Source organism: Hypanus sabinus, chromosome 15 (genome assembly GCF_030144855.1).
Source record: "Hypanus sabinus isolate sHypSab1 chromosome 15, sHypSab1.hap1, whole genome shotgun sequence".
Taxonomy (NCBI): Eukaryota; Metazoa; Chordata; class Chondrichthyes; order Myliobatiformes; family Dasyatidae; genus Hypanus; species Hypanus sabinus.
Window position 1 is genome coordinate 86,573,143 of NC_082720.1, and position 15,908 is coordinate 86,589,050.

The window sequence follows — 15,908 nt, forward strand, 5'->3', positions numbered from 1 at the left end:
TGGGGGGAGGGCTGCTGTTTTGCTGCTGCTGGTGCATGGGAGGAAGGAGGAGGGCTTTGAGGTTCTAAAGTTTTCTGCTATTCATTCTTTGGGGTTTTTCTTCCGTTTCAAGGACATCTGCGGAGAGCAAGAATTTCGGGCTGTATACCGTGTACATTCTCTCATATCAAATGGAACCATTGAGATTGATCTTCCAGTTGGTTAAAACATCAGCACATTGTGTGTTGAAGGACCTGGACTGTGCTGTAACATATATATTTTATATATGTTTCCGTAAGATATACATAATTATCTGGATAGACAGGGTCTGATTAGGAACAGTCAACATGGATTTGTGCGTGGAAGGTCATGTTTGACAAATCTTATTGAATTTTTTGAAAAGGTTACTAGGAAAGTTAAAGCAGTGGATGTTGTCTATATGGACTTCAGTAAGGCCTTTGACAAGGTTCCACACGGAAGGTTAGTTAGGAAGGTTCAATCGTTAGGTATTAATATTGAAGTAGTAAAATTGATTCAACAGTGGCTGGATGGGAGATGCCAGAGAGTAGTGGTGGCTAACTGTTTGTCAGGTTGGAGGCTGGTGACTAGTGGTGTGCCTCAGGGATCTGTACTGGGTCCAATGTTGTTTGTCATATACATTAATGATCTGAATGAAGGGGTGGTAAATTGAATTAGTAAGTATGCAGATGATACTAAGATAGTGGCGTTGTGGATAATGGAGGTTTTCAAAGCTTGCAGAGAGATTTAGGCCAGTTAGAAGAGTGGGCTGTAAGATGGCAGATGGCATTTAATGCGGATAAGTGTGAGGTGCTACATTTTGGTAGGACTAATCAAAATAGGACATGCATGGTAAATGGTAGAGCTTTGAAGAATGCAGTAGAACAGAGTGATCTAGGAATAATGGTGCATAGTTCCCTGAAGGTGGAATCTCATGTGGATAGGGTGGTGAAGAAAGTTTTTGGTATGATAGCCTTTATAAATCAGAGCATTGAGTATAGGAGTTGGAATGTAATGTTAAAATTGTACAAGACATTGGTAAGGCCAAATTTGGAGTATTGTGTACAGTTCTGGTCACCAAATTATAGGAAAGATGTCAACAAAATAGAGAGGGTACAGAGAAGATTTCCTAGAATGTTACCTGGGTTTCAGCACCTAAGTTACAGAGAAAGGTTGAACAAGTTAGGTCTTTATTCTTTGGAGCGTAGAAGGTTGAGGGGGGACTTGATAGAGTTATTTAAAATTATGAGGGGGACAGATAGAGTTGACGTGGATAGGCTTTTTCCATTGAGAGTAGGGGAGATTCAAACAAGAGGACGTGAGTTGAGAGGGGGCAAAAGTTTAGGGGTAACACCAGGGGGTATTTCTTTATTCAGAGAGTGGTAGCTGTGTGGAATGAGCTTCCAGAAGAAGTGGTAGAGACAGGTTCGATATTGTCAGTTAAAGTAAAATTGGATAGGTATATGGACATGAAAGGAATGGAGGGTTATGGGCTGAGTGCAGGTTGGTGGGACTAGGTGAGAGTAAGCGTTCAGCACGGACTAGAAGGGCCGAGATGGCCTGTTTCCGTGCTGTAATTGTTGTGTGGTTGTATCCCCTTTCAGTCCTCTGAATTCCAGTGAGTATTGTCTGGGGCGATTCCATTTCCAACTGGAGTGGTGACCTTTCTCTCATAATCTTCTCCACACCCAGGTGAAGATCTGGTCTGTCAGGTCCTGACTTTGCGACTCTCACCCATCTTGCCAGTATGCAGAGATGGCTCCTTCAGTACGACTGTGGTGGAAGTTACCTGGAGCAATGATGTTAGGGTTCAGCACAACCTTGATGTTCTTGGCGGCAGAGAGTTTGCCGAAGGGTTTGGGGGGGACAGCTGGCCCAGACCCTTTACAGGGGTGCATGATGTGGACCTCTGTTCTGTAGTTCTCCTTCAACCCGTCCACATATTGACCAGCACCCTGCGGAGAGGGAAAACAGTGAATGAGATAACATATGATGACACTGGCCTGCACTTGTCGATGAATATCCAGAGACACAGGTTCGATCCCAACCTCAGGAGGAGTGGGAGTGTGTGTGAGAAATGTACACATATGGTATTTTATATGTAACAAATATAAAACACAAAATAATTGATTGCATAAGTACATAAGAACATAAGAAATAGGAGCAGAAGTCGGCCACCTGGCAAATTGAGCCTGCTCAGCCACTCATCGTTAATCTGGCCATTGACTCATCTCCACCTACCTGTCTTTTCCCCATATCCTTTAATTACCCTACAATGCAAAAACCTTCACCCCCTTCAAATCAGTATTTAGTAGAAGCACCTTTGACAGCAATTACAGCCTTGAGTCTGTGTGGGTAGGTCTCTATCAGCTTTGCACATCTGGACACTGCAATTTTTCCCCGTTCTTTACAAAACTGCTCAAGCTCTGACAAATTGCATGGGGATCGTGAGTGAAGAGTTCTTTTCAAGTCCAGCAACAAATTCTCAATTAGATTGAGGTCTGGACCCTGACTTGGCCACTTTGTTGTTTTTAAGCCATTCCTGTGTAGCTTTGGCTTTATGCCTGGGGTCATTGTCTTGCTGGAAAACAGGTTTTCTCCCAAGTCGCAGTTCTCTTGCAGACTGCATCAGGTTTTCCTCATATTTTGCTGCATTCATTTTACCCTCTGCTTTCAGAAGCCTTCCATAGCATTTAGTCTGATGGCCAAAAATCTCAATTTTGGTTTTCTTCAGACCATAGAACATTTCTCCAGCTGACTTCAGAGACTCCCACGTGCATTCTGGCAAACTCTAGCTGAGATTTCATGTGAGTTTATTTCAATAGTAGTTTTCTCTTTACCACTCTCCCATAAAGCTGTGACTGGTGAAGCTCCCGGGTAACAGTTGTTGTATGCACAGTCTCTCCCATCTCAGCCACTGAAGTTAGTAACTCCTCCAGAGGTGTCATAGGTCTTTTGGTGGCCTCCCTCACTAGTCCCTTCTTGCACACTCAGTTTTTGAGGATGGCCTGCTCCAAGCTGATTTACAGCTGTGCCATATTCTTCCCATTTCTTGATAATTGATTTAACTGTACTCTGAGGGATATTCAGTGACTTGGAAATTTTCTTGTATCCATCTCCTTAATTGTACTTTTCAATAACCTTTTCATGGAGTTGCCTGGAATGTTCCTTTGTCTTCATGGTGTAGTTTTTGCCAGGATACTGACTCACCAGCAGTTGGACTTTCCAGATACAGGAGTATTTTCACTACAATCAATTGAAACACACTGACTACACAGGGTGATCTCCTTTTAACTAATTATGTGACTTCTAAAACCAATTGGCTGCATCTGGGATGATTTGGTGTGTCATATTAAAGAGGGTGAATATTTATGCAATCAATTATTTTGTGTTTTATATTCATAATTAATTTAAATCACTTTGTAGAGAACTGTTTTCACAAAAGAGTCTTTTTCTGTTGCTAAGAATCTAAAAAGCCAAATTGAATCCACTGCAATTCAATGTTGTAAAATAGTAAAACATGAAAACTTGCTGGGGGTGGGGGGGTGAACAGGCATGTTACATATATGTGTATGTCTAAATGAGGGGGTTCACAAGAATGATAGGGTTACCAGCCTGTACTCGCTGGAGTTTAGAAGAATAAGGGGAATCTTGCTGAGACCTATCGAATCCTGAAAGGCTGAGTAAGAGTGGATGTGGAGAAGATGTTTCTTATAGCGGGGTATCAAGGACCAGAGGACACAGCCTCAGAATAGAGAGACGTCCTTTTACAATGGAGATGAGGAGGAATTTCTGCAGCTAGGGGATGGTGAACTGTGGAATTCATTGCCACAGATGGCTGTGGAGGCCAAGTCATTCATAAGGGTGTCAAAGGTTATGGAGAGAAGAATGGGGGTGCAAGGGATCATAAATCAGCCATAATGGAATGGTGGGGCAGACTTGATGGGCTGAATGGCCTCATTCTGATCCTATGTCTTATGGAAACTCAGTTATGTTTTTGGAGAAGGTGACCAAGGCGATTGTCCGAGTGAAAGTTGAGTTTATTGCTGTGTGCACGTCACAGGCACACAGCATCAGATGAGAAGCATTCACACGAAGAACATAAATTATTATCTTTTATCAACCTACGGATTCCCACAGTTACCTCAACTATACATCTTCCCACCCTATCTCCTGAAAAAATGCTATTCCCTTTCCTCAGTTCCTTCGTCTTGCCACATCTGTTCCTTTCTGTTCCAGGACATCAGGGATGTGAGCTCCTTCTTCAAACCACAGGGTTTCCCTCCTCCACTACTGATGTTCCCCTCACCCACATTTCCTCCATTTCATGAACATCCACACTCTCCCCATCTTCCTACCACCTTAACAGTGTCCTCATGTCCTACCACCCCATGAGGCACCACATCATCCTCCGCACCTTCTGCAATCCCCAAAGGGATTCTACCTCTAAACATAACTTTACCTCCCCTACCCTCTCTGTTTTCCACGTGAATCGCTCCCTCCACGATTCCCTTGTCCATTCGTCCCTCCCGGCACTTATCTCTGCAAGCAGCCAAGGTGCCAAACCTGTCCATAAATATCCCTCTCTTCCATTCAAACAGTCCTCCCTGCTGATCAACACTTGGTCTGTGAATCTGTTGGGGTTGTCTATTGTGTCCGGTGCTCCCCTGCACTGGTGAGACCCGTCATAAACTGCGCACCCCTTTGTCGAGCACCTCCGCTCCATCCACCAAAAACAGAACTTCCCAGCGACCAAACATTTTAATTCCGATTCCCGTTCCAACATGCTGGTTCACAGCTTTCTCTTGTGCCACGATGAATCCTCCCTCACGGTGGAGGAGCAACATTTTATATTGTCTGGGTAGCCTCCAACCTGATGGCATGAACATTGACTTCACCTTGTGCTAAAAAAATTCCCTCCCCCCTTCTTCGATTCTCCACTCTGGCCTCTTGTTTCTTCTCCCCTGCCTATCACCTCCCTTTGGTTCTCCTCCTCCTTCCCTTTCTCCCATTGTCCACTCTCCTCTCCTTTCTTCTCCAGCTCTTGAGCTTTGCCACACATCTAGCTTCACCTTCCAGCTATCCTCCTTCCCTCCCCCCATACTTTTATTCTGGTGCCTTGCCCTTCCTTCCCAGTCCTGAAGAAGGGTCTCGGCCCAAAACGGCGATTGTTTATTCACTTCCTCAGGTGCTGCCTGACCTGAGTTCCTGCAGCATTCTGTGTGTATTGCCATAAATTATACTTTTCTTGTTTATTCTTCTCTTGGAGTATTGTGTTTGGTTCTGGTAATCTCATTACAGGAAGGACGTGGAAGCTTTTGAGAGGGTGATTCACCAGGATGCTGCCTGGATTAGAGAGGATGCAGAGGAGATTCACCAGGATGCTGCCTGGATTAGAGAGGGTGCAGAGGAGATTCACCAGGATGCTGCCTGGATTAGAGAGGGTGCAGAGGATATTTATCAGGATGCTGCCTGGATTAGAGAGGGTGCAGAGGATATTTACCAGGATGCTGCCTGGATTAGAGAGGGGGCAGAGGAGATTTACCAGGATGCTGCCTGGATTAGAGAGGGTGCAGAGGAGATTCACCAGGATGCTGCCTGGATTAGAGAGGGGGCAGAGGAGATTCATCAGGATGCTGCCTGGATTAGAGAGGGTGCAGAGGAGATTCACCAGGATGCTGCCTGGATTAGAGAGGGTGCAGAGGAGATTCACCAGGATGCTGCCTGGATTAGAGAGGGTGCAGAGGAGATTTACCAGGATGCTGCCTGGATTAGAGAGGGTGCAGAGGAGATTCACCAGGATGCTGCCTGGATTAGAGAGGGTGCAGAGTTGATTTACCAGGATGCTGCCTGGATTAGAGAGGGTGCAGAGGAGATTTACCAGGATGCTGCCTGGATCAGAGAGGGTGCAGAGGAGATTCACCAGGATGCTGCCTGGATTAGAGAGGGTGCAGAGGAGATTCACCAGGATGCTGCCTGGATTAGAGAGGGTGCAGAGTTGAATTACCAGGATGCTGCCTGGATTAGAGAGGGTGCAGAGGAGATTTACCAGGATGCTGCCTGGATCAGAGAGGGTGCAGAGGAGATTCACCAGGATGCTGCCTGGATAAGAGAGGGTGCAGAGGAGATTCTCCTGGATGCTGCCTGGATTAGAGAGTGTGCAGAGGAGATTTACCAGGATGCTGCCAGGATTAGAGAGGGTGCAAAGGAGATTCACCAGGTTCTGCCTGGATTAGAGAGGGTGCAGAAGAGATTCACCTGGATGCTGCCTGGATTAGAGAGGGTGCAGAGGAGATTTACCAGGATGCTGCCTGGATTAGAGAGGGTGCAGAGGAGATTCACCAGGATGCTGCCTGGATTAGAGAGGGTGCAGAGGAGATTTACCAGGATGCTGCCTGGATTAGAGAGGGTGCAGAGGAAATTCACCAGGATGCTGCCTGGATTAGAGAGGGTGCAGAGGAGATTTACCAGGATGCTGCCTGGATTAGAGAGGGTGCAGAGGAGATTCACCAGGATGCTGCCTGGATTAGAGAGGGTGCAGAGGAGATTTACCAGGATGCTGCCTGGATTAGAGAGGGTGCAGAGGAGATTCACCTGGATGCTGCCTGGATTAGAGAGGGTGCAGAGGAGATTCACCTGGATGCTGCCTGGATTAGAGAGGGTGCAGAGGAGATTTACCAGGATGCTGCCTGGATTAGAGAGGGTGCTGAGGAGATTTACCAGGATGCTGCCTGGATTTGAGAGGGTGCAGAGGAGATTCACCAGGATGCTGCCTGGATTAGAGAGGGTGCAGAGGAGATTCACCAGGATGCTGCCTGGATTAGAGAGGGTGCAGAGGAGATTCACCAGGATGCTGCCTGGATTAGAGAGGGTGCAAAGGAGATTTACCAGGATGCTGCCTGGATTAGAGAGGGTGCAGAGGAGATTCACCAGGATGCTGCCTGGATTAGAGAGGGTGCAGAGGAGATTCACCAGGATGCTGCCTGGATTAGAGAGGGTGCAGAGGAGATTCACCAGGATGCTGCCTGGATTAGAGAGGGTGCAAAGGAGATTTACCAGGATGCTGCCTGGATTAGAGAGGGTGCAGAGGAGATTCACCAGGATGCTGCCTGGATTAGAGAGGGTGCAGAGTTGAATTACCAGGATGCTGCCTGGATTAGAGAGGGTGCAAAGGAGATTTACCAGGATGCTGCCTGGATCAGAGAGGGTGCAGAGGAGATTCACCAGGATGCTGCCTGGATAAGAGAGGGTGCAGAGGAGATTCACCTGGATGCTGCCTGGATTAGAGAGTGTGCAGAGGAGATTTACCAGGATGCTGCCTGGATTAGAGAGGGTGCAAAGGAGATTCACCAGGTTCTGCCTGGATTAGAGAGGGTGCAGAAGAGATTCACCTGGATGCTGCCTGGATTAGAGAGGGTGCAGAGGAGATTTACCAGGATGCTGCCTGGATTAGAGAGGGTGCAGAGGAGATTCACCAGGATGCTGCCTGGATTAGAGAGGGTGCAGAGGAGATTTACCAGGATGCTGCCTGGATTAGAGAGGGTGCAGAGGAGATTCACCAGGATGCTGCCTGGATTAGAGAGGGTGCAGAGGAGATTTACCAGGATGCTGCCTGGATTAGAGAGGGTGCAGAGGAGATTCACCAGGATGCTGCCTGGATTAGAGAGGGTGCAGAGGAGATTTACCAGGATGCTGCCTGGATTAGAGAGGGTGCAGAGGAGATTCACCTGGATGCTGCCTGGATTAGAGAGGGTGCAGAGGAGATTCACCTGGATGCTGCCTGGATTAGAGAGGGTGCAGAGGAGATTTACCAGGATGCTGCCTGGATTAGAGAGGGTGCTGAGGAGATTTACCAGGATGCTGCCTGGATTAGAGAGGGTGCAGAGGAGATTCACCAGGATGCTGCCTGGATTAGAGAGGGTGCAGAGGAGATTCACCAGGATGCTGCCTGGATTAGAGAGGGTGCAGAGGAGATTCACCAGGATGCTGCCTGGATTAGAGAGGGTGCAAAGGAGATTTACCAGGATGCTGCCTGGATTAGAGAGGGTGCAGAGGAGATTCACCAGGATGCTGCCTGGATTAGAGAGGGTGCAGAGGAGATTCACCAGGATGCTGCCTGGATTAGAGAGGGTGCAGAGGAGATTCACCAGGATGCTGCCTGGATTAGAGAGGGTGCAAAGGAGATTTACCAGGATGCTGCCTGGATTAGAGAGGGTGCAGAGGAGATTTACCAGGATTCTGCCTGGATTAGAGAGGGTGCAGAGGAGATTCACCAGGATGCTGCCTGGATTAGAGAGGGTGCAGAGGAGATTCACCAGGATGCTGCCTGGATTAGAGAGGGTGCAGAGGAGATTCACCAGGATGCTGCCTGGATTAGAGAGGGTGCAAAGGAGATTTACCAGGATGCTGCCTGGATTAGAGAGTATGCAAAGGAGATTCACCAGGTTCTGACTGGATTAGAGAGGGTGCAGAAGAGATTCACCTGGATGCTGCCTGGATTAGAGAGGGTGCAGAGGAGATTTACCAGGATGCTGCCTGGATTAGAGAGGGTGCAGAGGAGATTTACCAGGATGCTGCCTGGATTAGAGAGGGTGCAGAGGAGATTCACCAGGATGCTGCCTGGATTAGAGAGGGTGCAGAGGAGATTTACCAGGATGCTGCCTGGATTAGAGAGGGTGCAGAGGATATTCACCTGGATGCTGCCTGGATTAGAGAGGGTGCAGAGGAGATTTACCAGGATGCTGCCTGGATTAGAGAGGGTGCAGAGGAGATTCACCAGGATGCTGCCTGGATTAGAGAGGGTGCAGAGGAGATTCACCAGGATGCTGCCTGGTGGATTAGAGAGGGTGCAAAGGAGATTTACCAGGATGCTGCCTGGATTAGAGAGGGTGCAGAGGAGATTCACCAGGATGCTGCCTGGATTAGAGAGGGTGCAGAGGAGATTCACCAGGATGCTGCCTCGATTAGAGAGGGTGCAGAGGAGATTCACCAGGATGCTGCCTGGATTAGAGAGGGTGCAAAGGAGATTTACCAGGATGCTGCCTGGATTAGAGAGGGTGCAGAGGAGATTTACCAGGATTCTGCCTGGATTAGAGAGGGTGCTGAGGAGATTCACCAGGATGCTGCCTGGATTAGAGAGGGTGCAGAGGAGATTCACCAGGATGCTGCCTGGATTAGAGAGGGTGCAAAGGAGATTTACCAGGATGCTGCCTGGATTAGAGAGGGTGCAGAGGAGATTTACTAGGATTCTGCCTGGATTAGAGAGGGTGCAGTGGAGATTTACCAGGGTGCTGCCTGGTTTAGAGAGTGTGCAAAGGAGATTCACCAGGTTCTGCCTGGATTAGAGAGGGTGCAGAAGAGATTCACCAGGATGCTGCCTGGATTAGAGAGGGTGCAGAGGAGATTTACCAGGATGCTGCCTGGATTAGAGAGGGTGCAGAGGAGATTCACCAGGATGCTGCCTGGATTAGAGAGGGTGCAGAGGAGATTTACCAGGATGCTGCCTGGATTAGAGAGGGTGCAGAGGAGATTCACCTGGATGCTGCCTGGATTAGAGAGGGTGCAGAGGACATTTACCAGGATGCTGCCTGGATTAGAGAGGGTGCAGAGGAGATTCACCAGGATGCTGCCTGGATTAGAGAGGGTGCAGAGGAGATTCACCAGGATGCTGCCTGGATTAGAGAGGGTGCAAAGGAGATTTACCAGGATGCTGCCTGGATTAGAGAGGGTGCAGAGGAGATTCACCAGGATGCTGCCTGGATTAGAGAGGGTGCAAAGGAGATTTACCAGGATGCTGCCTGGATTAGAGAGGGTGCAGATGAGATTTACCAGGATTCTGCCTGGATTAGAGAGGGTGCAGAGGAGATTCACCAGGATGCTGCCTGGATTAGAGAGGGTGCAAAGGAGATTTATCAGGATGCTGCCTGGATTAGAGAGGGTGCAGAGGAGATTCACCAGGATGCTGCCTGGATTAGAGAGGGTGCAAAGGAGATTTACCAGGATGCTGCCTGGATTAGAGAGGGTGCAGAGGAGATTTACCAGGATTCTGCCTGGATTAGAGAGGGTGCAGAGGAGATTTACCAGGATGCTGCCTGGATTAGAGAGGGTGCAGAGGAGATTCACCTGGATGCTGCCTGGATTAGAGAGTGTGCAGAGGAGATTTACCAGGGTGCTGCCTGGATTAGAGAGTGTGCAAAGGAGATTCACCAGGTTCTGCCTGGATTAGAGAGGGTGCAGAAGAGATTCACCTGGATGCTGCCTGGATTAGAGAGGGTGCAGAGGAGATTTACCAGGATGCTGCCTGGATTAGAGAGCATGTCATCTGAGGACAGGTTGAGTGAGCTCGGGCTTTCCTCTTTGGAGTGAAGGAGGATGAGTTGATTTGATAAAGGTGTACAAGATGATAAGAGGCAGAGATTGAGTAAAGATAGAGACTTCTTCCCAAGACGGTAATGGCTAATACAAGGGGACATAATTTTAAGGTGATTGGAGGAAAGTACATGGGGGTGGTGGTAGGATGTGAGAGGTAGTTTTTTCCCTTTTACACAGAGAGTGGTGCGTGTATGGAACACACTACCATGGGTGATGGTAGAAGCAGATACCTTAGGGTCATTTAAGGGACTCATTCCACCCAGGGACCATTGAGTCCCCCTCCACCCAGGGACCATTGAGTCCCTCTCCACCCAGGGACCATTGAGTCCCCCTTTGTCCAGAGACAATTGAATCCCCTTCTGTTCAGGGTCCAGTGATTCCCACTTCACACATGGATCATTAAATTCCTCCTGTCAGGTGAGAATTTATTCCCCTTCTGTCCACTAACTTGGTTCCATTGATTCTTGTTCTGTCTAGACAGCATTGACTCTCCCTCCATCTGGGGACCATTAAATCCTTCTTCATCAGGGGATTGTTGATTTCTCCCTCTGTTCAAGGACCACTCAATCTTTCTCTGTCCCCCTCCACTGTGGGACCATCAGTCTAGCTCTGCCCATGGACCTTGACATCCCCCACCACCATGGGACCATCAGTCTAGCTCTGCCCATGGACCTTGACATCCCTCACCACCATGGGACCATCAGTCTAGCTCTGCCCACGGACCTTGACATCCCTCACCACCGTGGGACCATCAGTCTAGCTCTGCCCATGGACCTTGACATCCCTCACCACCGTGGGACCATCGACCCTCCACCCAAGCCCCAGAAAGCCAATCAGTGCTCATCTCAGCAATGTTAATTTACCACGTGGCCTTGGCTGGGATACTGTCCAGCATTTACGCCACCTTGAGGACCACTCCCTGCCGCTTGTCCTCCTATCCCTTCCACTGTGAACTTGTCCACTCTCTTCTGCCGCCTCTGGAACATCATGGATCCTTTGTTGGTGAGAAGAGAGAGTTCCTCCATCATCACATCCTGTGGTATACTGACCTTCTTTCCCAGGTCAAGCTCGACCACTTATTGAAAACAGAGAGAGAGAGAGATCACAAATTTTAGACCAGAAATTGGAGCAACAAAAAAAAAGCTGCAGCTGATGAAACTCTGAAATAAAAACAGACAGTGCTGGAAATTCTCAGTAGGTCAGGCAGTATCTGTGGAGAGAGGATCAGAATCAGGTTCATTGTCACCATCCTATAGGATGTGAAGTTTTTTTAAAATTTTGCATCAGCATGAAGTGCAAAGACATAAAAAAGGAATAATGAGGTATTGTACATGGACCATTTGGAAATCTGAGGGCGAGTAAGAAGTTGTTCCTGAATTATTGTGTCTTCAGGCTCCTGCAGCTCCTCTCTTTCTTTCTTTTTCAATCTTTTTATTGTTATTAATAATATAAACAAAATACAAATGATATATTAATAAAGAAATTAAAAACATACAAATTCCATTACAGATGAAAAAAAAACATAAACAATGGTTACAGTATAAATGAGTTTACCAAAACATGAACCATACAGTATATGTATGAACATAATAAATCTAGATATTTCATAAAATATGATATAAAAGAAATAGAAAAAAGAGAAAAAAATTATAATGCTAAATTAACTAATCTACTAATCTAATGACTAATAAAGAAGAAAAAAGAGACAAAAAAAAGAGAAAAAAAGAAATGCTGGAAAAAAAAGGGCTGTTTATAATATCTCACAAGAATACATAATCATCAATGCCGTCACTTCCGGTCCTCTGAACGTACGTAAGCTAAAAGCTGGGAAATCAAATGAACTTGGCACAGGGTCATATTACATCATATGAAAATGTTGAATAAATGGTCTCCATAACTTTTCAAATCTAATAGAAGTCTCAAAAGTACCACTTCTAATTTTTTCTAAATTTAAACATAACATAGTTTGAGAGAACCAATTAAATACAGTGGAAGGATTAATTTCCTTCCAATCCAACAATATAGATCTTCTAGCCATCAGAGTTAGAAATGCAATCATTCGACGGGCGGAAGAAGATAAATGCAGTGAGTCCATCATTGGTAAACCAAAAATTGCGGTAATAGGATGAGGTTGTAAATCAATATTCAAAACCGCAGAGATAATATCAAAAATATCTTTCCAATATTTTTTCAAAAGCGGACATGACCAAAACATATGAGTTAAAGATGTGATTTCAAATTGACATCTATCACAAATAGGATTTATATAAGAGTAAAAATGAGCTAATTTATCCTTGGACATATAGGCCCTATGTACGACCTTAAATTGTATTAATGAATGTTTGGCACATATCGAAGATGTATTAACTAATTGAAGAATTCTATCCCAATTCTCAATAGAAATAATAAGATTAAGCTCTCTTTCCCAATCATTTTTGGTCTTATAAAGGGGCTCTGAACATATCTTCATAATTATATTATAAAGTTTTGAAATAAGCCCTTTTTGAAAAGGGTTTAATTCAAACAAACTCTCCAAAATATCTGAAGGCACAAAATTTGGAAATGTAGGAAGTACAGTACTTAAAAAGTGCCTAATCTGTAAATATCTAAAAAAATGAAATCTAGGCAAATTATATTTGTTGGATAATTGCTCAAAAGACATAAAACAATTGTCTAAAAATAAATCAGAAAATCTTAGCAATCCCTTAGTTTTCCAAGCTGAATAAGCTCGATCTATAATGGAAGGGTGGAAAAAGCAATTAGATACAATAGGACTATTTAAAACGAATTGAGTCAATCTGAAAAATTTCCGAAATTGAAACCAAATACGTAAAGTATGTTTAACTATCGGGTTGTCAATTCGTTTCGGCAATTTAGAAAGAGCAGAAGGGAGAGAAGTCCCTAAAATAGAACCCAGAGCATAACCTGATACCGATTTAATTTCTAAACTCACCCAATGAGGGCCAAAAGATCCAACCCAGTCTTTCAGCCAAATATCTAATATTAACTGCCCAATAATAAAATCTGAAATTAGGAAATGCTAACCCACCTTCCTTCTTTGTCTTCTGTAAATATATTTTACCTAACCTGGGATTTTTATTCTGCCATATATATGAGGAAATTTTTGAATCAACATTAATAAAAAAAAGATTTCGGAATAAAAATGGGTACCGCTTGAAAAATATATAAGAACTTAGGTAAAGTAACCATCTTAATAGCATTAATCCTGCCTATTAGAGATAGAGATAATGGTGACCACTTAGTAAACAAGCCTTTAATTTGATCAATTAAGGGTAAAAAATTAAACCTAAATAAATCTTTATGGTTTTTTGTGATTTTGATCCCTAAATAAATAAAAGAGTCATTAACTAATTTAAAAGGTAAATTTCCATATATTGGGACCTGTCTATTCAAAGGAAACAATTCACTCTTATTAAGATTTAACTTATACCCGGAAAACTCACTAAATTGCGCCAACAATGATAAAACTGCTGGAATAGATTTCTCAGGGTTAGAAATGAATAATAGTAAATCATCTGCATACAAAGATAACTTATGAATGTCTGTCCCACGATTAATACCCAAAATATCCTGTGATTCTCTGATGGCAATTGCCAAAGGTTCTAAAGCAATGTTAAATAGTAATGGACTAAGAGGACTTCCTTGTCTAGTGCCCTGAAATAGGCGAAAAAAGGGAGATCTTTGATTATTAGTAAACACTAAGGCTACTGGAGTGTGATAAATCAATTTAATCCAAGAAATGAATGTCGGACTAAAATTAAACTTCTTCAACACATTAAATAAGTAAGGCCATTCAACTCTGTCAAATGCTTTCTCCAGCTCCTCTCTGATGTGGTAATAAAAAGGCGTGTCCCAGATTGTGAGGGTCCTTATCCTTGGTGATGGATGCCACTTCCTCGAGGCACTGCCTCCTGAAGGTGTCCTCGATGGGTTATGTCCATCCTGGCTGGCTGTATCTACAACCCTGTTGTGATACTGTGCATTGGAGTTTCCATACCAGGTGATGATGCACCCAGAGGGTGCTGTTCCTCAACGCCGCCTCACTCTGTCCGAACGGTGGCCTGATCCTTAACCCTCTGGGAGAAAAATCTCCAACCAGGCAAGATCAGGGCGTGGAAAATTCTCCTCATCTCAGTCCCAAACTGTCACCTTCTCTTCCCGAAGCCTTGTCCTTTAGTTTAGGACTTTGTTTAGGCCACAAGAAAGCAACATTCATTACAAGATCTTATTCCCTGTACTGTGTGCAGTGTACAGAATAAGGTAGAAGAACTTGCAGCAGTTTCAGGTTGGCATGTGTTCCCTTGTCTTACCCTTTCTGAAGTTTACATTCCATTCTTTGGTCTTACTGTTGAGTGCAAGAGTGTTGCTGTGACACCACCCAACTAGCTGATACATCTCACTCTGTACCTGTCTGTATATTGTTGTCTGTGTCTGGGGTGTTTGAGGCAGGGAGGTGAACAATGTTTAAGAGATACTTGAGCTGGACAGGTACATGGATAGGGAAGCTTTAGAGGGTGACGCACCAACTGGGACTGGTTTATGCCGGCTCCTCGGTTGGTAGGGTAGATTGGACAGAAGGGTATAGTTCTGTTTTGTGTGACTCTCACTCTCTGGATATCTTCGACCCTTCTCCCTCAATGGTTCCTTAAGGTTATGTCAGCCGGTGGCGGGGGGGAAGGTGGGTGTGGTTAGTGGGGATAAGCTCCTATTACCTACCAAATGCACCTTTATATTCTGTTTTTTGCTCGTTTTTTTGCCATTTGCGTGATTTGTTCTTTTTTTACACGTTGGGTGCTTGGCATTTTTCTTTAGACAGGCTCCATGGAGTTTATTTGTTTCGTGGATTCTGTGGAGATGTTGTATTTCTGGGTTGTGTATTACGTACATACTTTGATAACAAATGTACTTTGAATTTCTGCACTGCTCCCAGTGGTCTGCATCTGACACAGCCTCTGACAGCCAAGCACAGTTCCCGGCCTTCACGTGTAGCCTGGCTACTAGGCTTGGCGGAACTATTTCTACCGACAAAGGTGGGGCAAAAGGGCGAAGGTAGGCTACTGATGCCCTAAAGCCAGTCACTTCAGGCAGATGGGGCTCATCAGCCATGGTTGGCAGCTCATCTAGGAGAAGGAAAACTCTGATCTCAAACTCTGCTGCCTTGCAGCTGAACTCACTCATGGGGGAGGCTTTGGGAGTAAACCCCGAGGGAAATATCCGGAGCTGGACAACCTAAAGCAGTCCAACGGTGAGTTTGATGCTAACTGACAACCCCTGCAACATCACGGGTGCTGATCTATATTGGTCCTTGCCGTTCCTGTGCACCCATCAGCTGTGTAGAGACAGCAACAGCTTGCTCTCCGTATCATACTGCCCTGGCTTGCGTACCGAATGCAGACAACCAGGGTGCAATATCAGCCCTGACCAGCAGAGGGCCTCCCTCAATACAGCCTCACTCTTTCCCAAATCTCTCCAGGAGAGGTAGTTCTAAAATCAGACAGCCTTCATATGTGGGAAATTCT

The 15,908-nt window shown here is 45.5% G+C and overlaps 1 protein-coding gene across 1 annotated transcript in view; it reads right to left on the reverse strand.

The window, feature by feature from the left end:
• The window catches only part of LOC132405671 (myozenin-2), a 58,436-nt gene that overhangs the window by 11,259 nt on the left and 31,269 nt on the right, over window positions 1-15,908 (reverse strand). Inside the window, exons 4-5 of the mRNA XM_059990673.1 lie at window positions 11,232-11,443; window positions 1,787-1,952 (exon numbers count right to left, since the gene is read on the reverse strand). Of these exons, the coding sequence (XP_059846656.1) occupies window positions 1,787-1,952; window positions 11,232-11,443 (378 nt within the window). The remainder of the gene's footprint in view (window positions 1-1,786; window positions 1,953-11,231; window positions 11,444-15,908) is intronic.